This window comes from Orycteropus afer, unplaced genomic scaffold (assembly GCF_000298275.1).
Source record: "Orycteropus afer afer isolate SDZICR_OR568_19922 unplaced genomic scaffold, OryAfe1.0 scaffold00726, whole genome shotgun sequence".
Classification (NCBI taxonomy): domain Eukaryota; kingdom Metazoa; phylum Chordata; class Mammalia; order Tubulidentata; family Orycteropodidae; genus Orycteropus; species Orycteropus afer.
Genome location: NW_006922313.1, coordinates 342,855 through 349,583, shown reverse-complemented (window position 1 = coordinate 349,583; position 6,729 = coordinate 342,855). Strand labels below are relative to the sequence as shown.

Sequence of the window (6,729 nt, the reverse complement as noted above, 5' to 3'; positions counted from 1 at the left end):
TCTGTGGGATCACCCTTCTTTGGAATGGGTACAAATATGGATCTCTTCCAGTCAGTTGGCCAGGTAGCTGTCTTCCAAATTTCTTGGCATAACTGAGTGAGTGCCTCCAGTGCGGCACCCATTTGTTGAAACATCTCAGTGGGTATTCTGTCAGTTCCTGGAGCCTTGTTCTTCGCCAATTCCTTCAGTGCAGCTAAGACTTCTTCCTTCAGTACCATTGGTTCTTGATCATATGCCACCTCCTGAAATGGCTGAACATCGACCAGTTATTTTTGGTGCAGTAACTCTGTGTATTCCTTCCATCTTCTTTTGATGTTTTCTGCATCATTCTCAGTATTGCAAGTCAAGGCTTAAATTTTTTCCTCAGTTCTTTCAGCTTGAGAAATGCCGAGCATGTTCTTCCCTTTTAGTTTTCTAACTCCAGGTCTTTGCACATTTCATTACAGTAATTGGCTTTGTCTGCTCGAGCTGCTCTTTCAAATCTTCTGTTCAGCTTTTTTATCTTGTTATTTCTTCCATTTACTCTCCATTCTAGGGCAAGTTTCAGAGTCTTTTCTGACATCCGTTTTGGTCTTTTCTTCCTTTCCTGTCTTTGTAATGACCTTTTGGTTTCTTTATGTATGATGCTATTGATGTCATTCCACAATTCCTTTGGTTTTCAGTCATTGGTATTCAATGTATCAAATCTATTCTTTAAATGGGCTCTAAATTCAGGAGGGATATAATCAAGATCATATTTTCACTCTCGTGGACTTGTATTGTCTTCAACTTCAACTTGAACTTGCATATAAGCAGTTGGTGGTCTGTTCCATAATCAGCTCTTGGCCTTATTTTGGCCGAAGATATTGAACTTCTTCTCCATCACCTCTTGACACAGATACAGTCAATCTGATTCCTGTGCACTCCATCTGGTGAAGCCCATGTGTATAGCTGCCATTTGTGTTGTTGAAAAATGGTATTTGCAATGAATAAGTCATTGGTCCTGCAAAATTTATCATGTGATCTCCAATGTTACTTCTATCACCAAGGCCAAATTTTCCAACTACCAGTGATTCTTCTTTGTTTCCAACTATTGCCTTCCAATCACCACTGACAATGAACACATCCTGATTGTACATCTGGTCAACTTCAGATTGCAGAAGTTGGTAAAAATCTTCAACTTCCTCATCTTTGGCTTTGGTGGTTGGTGCCACAAAATTGAATAATGCTAGTATTAACTGTTCTTCCTTATAGGTGTATGGATATTATCCTATCACTGACACCATTGTACTTCAGGACAGATCTTGAAACATCCTTTCTGATGATGAATGCCATGCCATTCTTCTTCAACTTGTGATTCCCAACATAGTAGATCACATGGTCGTCTGATTCAAAATGGCCAAAACTGGTCCATTTCAGCTCACTAATGCCTAGGCTATTGATCTTTATGTGTTCCATTTCATTTTTGACAACTTCCAATTTTCCTAGATTTATACTTCATACATTCCATGTTCCAATTATTAATGGATGTTTGCAGCTGTTTCTTCTCATTTTCAGGCATGCCACTTCAGTAAATGGAGGTCCCAAAAGCTCTACTTTATCCATATCCTTAAGGTTGGCTCCTCTCTGATGAGGCAGCTCTTTCCTAGTCCTGTTTTGAGTGCCTTCCAACCTCGGGCTCATCTTCTGGCACCATACTGGACAATGTTTCAGGGCTATTCATAAGGTTGTCCAGTAATATATCAGAGAGTCTGCTGTTCACAAGGGTTTCCTCACCCAACTCTTTGAGAAGTAGATGGCCTCTTCCTTCTTCTGTCTCAGTCTGGAAGCTCCATTGAAACCCTTCCACATGGGCAACGCTGCTGGCATTTGAAACACCAGTTGCACGCTTCCCGCCTCACAGAACCATGCAAGCCACCACAGTATGACAAAGTGACAGACAAGTTAATCTCCAAACCCCTCCACTCACTCCCTGGCCTTCCCCCCTTATCTGTATCTGGCTGTGGGCCCTGGCTTCCTGCTTCCTGCCTGGGGGCTCTCTCCCCCCTTACCTGTACCTGGCCAGTGATCCTTCAAGGTTTAGGGTCATGCTTTCATGGGGCAGCCCAGTTAATTGGCCTGATAACGTGTTTAGTGCTTCTGTTTGACCTCCTAGTTTGTTGCACAGTGCCTGGGGTCTTCAAAGCTCACAAGCGGCCCCCAAGGCACTACTGGTCCCTGTTCTCCTGGGGCAGCAGAGAAAGAAGAGTCAGGCACAACAGGGGGCATGGCATGTGTGGCCACTGCTCCCTTTCCCAGGAGACCAGAACTGGACAGTCCCTGACCATCATTACTGAACATTGTGATCAAAGATTCCCTGGAAGAATCTTGATCAAAAGGGGGGAAATGCAGAAATTGCCAATTCTCATGGAATCTGGACTTCCTGGAACCATGGAGGCTGGATGAACTCCTGAAACTACTGCCCTGAGATGATTATTTTATTTTATTTTGATTTGGGTGAAGATTTACAGAGTAAATTCACTTTTCATACAGCAGTTCACATAATATACTTTGTCTCATGTCATTGACCAACATTTACAATGCCACCGCTCCCCTCCCACTTCCTCCCCATAGTTACCTCTTCCCAGTGTCCATCCCTCCATACTCTTCTGTGCCCTGAGCTGTCTCCCTGTGCATAAGCAGCCCTTCCTTCTCCCATGATTGTTCCCTGAGATGATTTTTAAACTTTAAACCAAAACTATTTTCTGAAGTCCTCTTAAAACCAAGCAACAGTTGGTGGTCAACAACGTCTGCCTTGGGCACTGTGCCCATCCAAGAACTGTCACTACGGAAGCAAACGGACAACTGCAACTAGAAAGGAACCTTGGGGCGCTGAGTTTATGTTAACGTGGGAGGACCAACTCAGAGGAGGGCGAGCACGGCAGCACAACTCGGTGAATACGGTCCGTGTCACGGTTGCGCATGGAGAAACTGCTGAATGGGTGTCTTTTGCTGCGTATATTCCCAACAAGAACAACAACAAAATTAACCACGTTGTCAGTAATAAATCTATTTATTTTAAAATACGAAAAGAAAAAGAACACATTGGCACTTCTCCTACAGGTCTGAGTCGGAGCCCACTCGTGACAGTTCTCAGACAGAAATCACACTTTCTGGTAAGGGCGGACTCCCTCTGCCCGGGAGTGGACCCCTGGGGGTTGGGCCTTCCCCGGGGGCTCAAGCTGCTCTCCCCGCAGAGAGACCCGGCATCTCCATCCGGACCATCTTCAGCAACATTTCCAGCACCGTCAACCAGAGGGAGTCCTCCAAGGCCAGCTGTATACTGGGGGTGGGGCCGGGGTGGGGGTAGACACGGGACTCCCGGGTCCAAGGGAGGGGGCGGGGGGCCAGGACTCCCGGGCCTGAGGGAGGAGGGGCTGGCCGCTGCCTCTGACTATCCCCACCCTGCCCGCTGCCCGCTCACAGGCCCACTTGTCTGAGCCCGACAGCATCACCATCGGTGGATACACGATGGAGGCCCCTCCCCGCTGTGTCTCAGAGGACAGCCCTGACTTCCCCTCGACAGCATCCGAAGACCAGCTGGAACAGGACCTGTGGGAGCAGGACATCAGGGAACTCATGGACACCACGTCCACCTCCCTGTCCTCATCCTCCTTCTCTCCAGCTACGCGCACCACCACCACCTTCTACCACTGCACACCCTACCCCTCCCTCCCCAGGCACAATGTCAAGGCCGGGCCACTGGCCGTCCAGAAGGCCTCGTCCGTCCCTGCCATGTCTGGGAAGAGTCCATTTGTCCAGAAGGTCCAGAAGGCCCCAGCTGTACCTACCTCCTCCCAGAAGGCCCCTTTCCCGTCCCAGAAGGCCCCTGTCCCATCCCAGAAGGCCCCTGTCCCATCCCAGAAGGCCTCTGTCCCATCCCAGAAGGCCCCTGTCCCATCCCAGAAGGCCTCTGTCCCATCCCGGAAGGCCCCTGTCCCATCCCAGAAGGCCCCTGTCCCATCCCAGAAGGCCCCAGCTATAACAGCTACATCCCAGAAGGCCTCTGTCCCATCCCAGAAGGCCCCAGTTGTTTCTTTCACATCCCAGAAGGTCCTCCCTGTCCCTGTCCCATCTCAGAAGACCCCAGTTGTCCCTGCCCAACCCCAGAAGGTCCCACCTGTCCCTATCCCATCCCAGGCCCCAACTGCTTCTGTCCCATCCCAGAAGGTCCCTCCTGTTCCTGTCCCATCTCAAAAGCCCCCAGTTGTTCCTGCCCCATCCCAGAAGCCCCCAGTTGTTCCTGCCCCATTCCAGAAGGCTCCCCCTGTTCCTGTCCCACCCCAGAAGGTACCCCGTGTCCATGCCTCATCCCAGAAGCCCCCAGTTGGCCCTGCCCCATCCCAGAAGGCTCCCCTTGTCCCTGCTCCATCCCAGAAGGTACCCCGTGTCCATGCCTCATCCCAGAAGTCCCCAGTTGGCCCTGCCCCATCCCAGAAGGCTCCCCTTGTCCCTGCCCCATCCCAGAAGGTCCCCCCTGGCCCTGCCCCATCCAAGAAGACCCCAGTTGTCCCTGTCCCATCCCAGAAGGCTCCCCGTGTCCCTATCATTCTCCAAAAGGCCACATCCTCCCCTACTCCAAACAGGAAGTCTTTCTTCCTACCTACCCCATCCCAGAAGGCTCTAACCTCACCTACCCAATACCAAGGAGCATTCAGCCCACCCACCACATTGGACAAGATCCCTGCCGACTCCAGCACGTTGCCAGCAGGAAGTCATGGAGTCCACCTGCTGGAGAGAAGCCAGCCTGAAGTGAGACCTGAGCCCGTGGTGATAGTGGGAGCCCAGGAGACAGATGTGGAAGAGCACAGGGCCCAGACTCAGTCCCTGGAGTTGCCCTTCGGTGCAACCAAGAAGACATCCGAGGAGGTCCTGGTCAGCAAAACACGGGAGATGACCTTAGAGGGCTTGAAGGGCATGGGGAAGTTGGAGGACAGGGTTTCCAAGAAGAAGCAGAAGATCACTGTGGATCTGCCAGGCGTCAAGTCCAAGGAGACAGAGCAGCAGAAGAAATGGATCAAGAAGAAGGAGCTGAGCCTCCATGGGCCTGCGCCAGAGCACAGCAGGCCCTTGTCGGTGGAGGGCCTTGCCCTCGCCAAGCTGATGATCATGGCCAGCTCCAAGGAGCAGCACTCAAGACCAGCAGTGATGACTCTGCCTTCCTGGCTCTCCATGAATTCCAAGGAGTCCTCTTTGTCTAGGGTGCCCTCAGTGTCCCCCAAACACAGCCAGCTATCCTGGCTGAAGGGGCCACCAGTGGTGGTCAGGGAGCAACCTGAGTCAGTCACCTGGATGAAGGACAGCATGCAGCACTGGGTAGAAGTGGAGGAGCCATCCTGGGATCCAGAGGACCATTCCAAGGTGTCCTTGCGGTCCTTGTCTGCGTCCAGCAGCCTGTGTGTGCCCAGTGGTCCCCGGCCTCCCATCCCTCTGCCTGCCACCAGGTGGGAGGACCTGCCACAGTCACCTATTCCACTGCCACCCTCAAGGATGGAGGCCCCAACCAGGATGCCCCAACAGCCCGTGAGATTATCTCAAGAGCCCATCCAGATGCCCAAGCAGCAGCCCGTGGCTATGATGGGGTCGTCCCCGGACATTCTCTTGCCAATGCTCTTGGAAATTGACAGCGTGAGAGCTAAGGCCACCCAAGTGGAGGTGATAAAGGAGGAAATGGGCATCTCCTCTGCCCTTCCCAGGTATTTCGGCTAACAGTCAACCTTTACTGCCAACTCCATTACCTGTGAGGTAGAAATGATCATCCCTTCCTATCACTTTTCTTCTGCACTTGATAGAACTGAGTGTTGACCGTGTGCTAGGCATTGTTCTAGGCACCAAGGAGAGCAATGAGTAACGGGAGAGAGGACATGCTGTCTTCAAGACAGAGGAAGTAATTCCTTCTTTCCGGTTTTCTTCATGCACTAGGTATACACTGAGTGTCAACTGTGTGCTCGGCATTGTTCTGTACTAGGCACAGAGCATCAAGGAGTGGGGAAGCCGTGCTACTGACACCCAGTGGGCGGAGGTCAGGAACGCTGCTAAGTGTCCTACAACGCACAGGACTGTCCTCCTCCACGTTTTGAGGAGAAGAACGCTGGCAACTGATTGATGTTTGAAAGGCTCTCTCCGGTTGGAGTGTCAGAGGATGTGGAAGGAGAATGGGGGCAACTGGAGTGTCTGTTATAATAATCAGGCTTGAGGTGATGGTGGCTTGGACAAGAGGGGAAGTTGGTGTTGAGAAGTGGTGGGATTCAGGAGGTATTTTGAAGGTGGATGAGTAGATTGGGTCATGGGTTGGACATGTGACGTGGAAGAAAGAGTGGACTCAAGGGTAACAGTGAGGTTTGGGGTCTGAGAAGCTGGAAGCAGTGACCATCAACAGCAATGAGGAAGACAGTGAGTGGAGTAGGCTTGGGGAAGATCAAAATCATGATTTTGAGATGTCATGGGAAGACCCTGGAAAGGCAATGAGTGGATGTTTGAGCCTGGAGTTCAGGGGATATGATTTAAGGAGTCACCAGAGTACGGACAGTACTTAAAGTAATGAGACAAGATGAGGCCACCAGCATGCAAGTGTAGATGGATGTCTTAGTTATGTAGTGGTGGCTTCACAGAAATACCACAAGGGGATGTCTTTAACAAACAGAAACTTATTTTCTCACAGTTTAGGGGTATAAAAGTCCAAATTAAGAGTGCTGGCTCTAGGGAAAGGCT

The 6,729-nt window shown here is 50.9% G+C and overlaps 1 protein-coding gene across 1 annotated transcript in view; it reads left to right on the top strand.

Moving 5' to 3' along the window:
* Positions 1-5,727, top strand: part of FAM71E2 (family with sequence similarity 71 member E2) — a 15,276-nt gene extending 9,549 nt beyond the window's left edge. The window contains exons 10-12 of the mRNA XM_007957295.1: positions 3,082-3,134; positions 3,216-3,307; positions 3,445-5,727. Coding sequence (XP_007955486.1) covers positions 3,082-3,134; positions 3,216-3,307; positions 3,445-5,727 — 2,428 coding nt within the window. The remainder of the gene's footprint in view (positions 1-3,081; positions 3,135-3,215; positions 3,308-3,444) is intronic.
* The last annotated feature ends 1,002 nt before the right edge of the window (positions 5,728-6,729 follow it).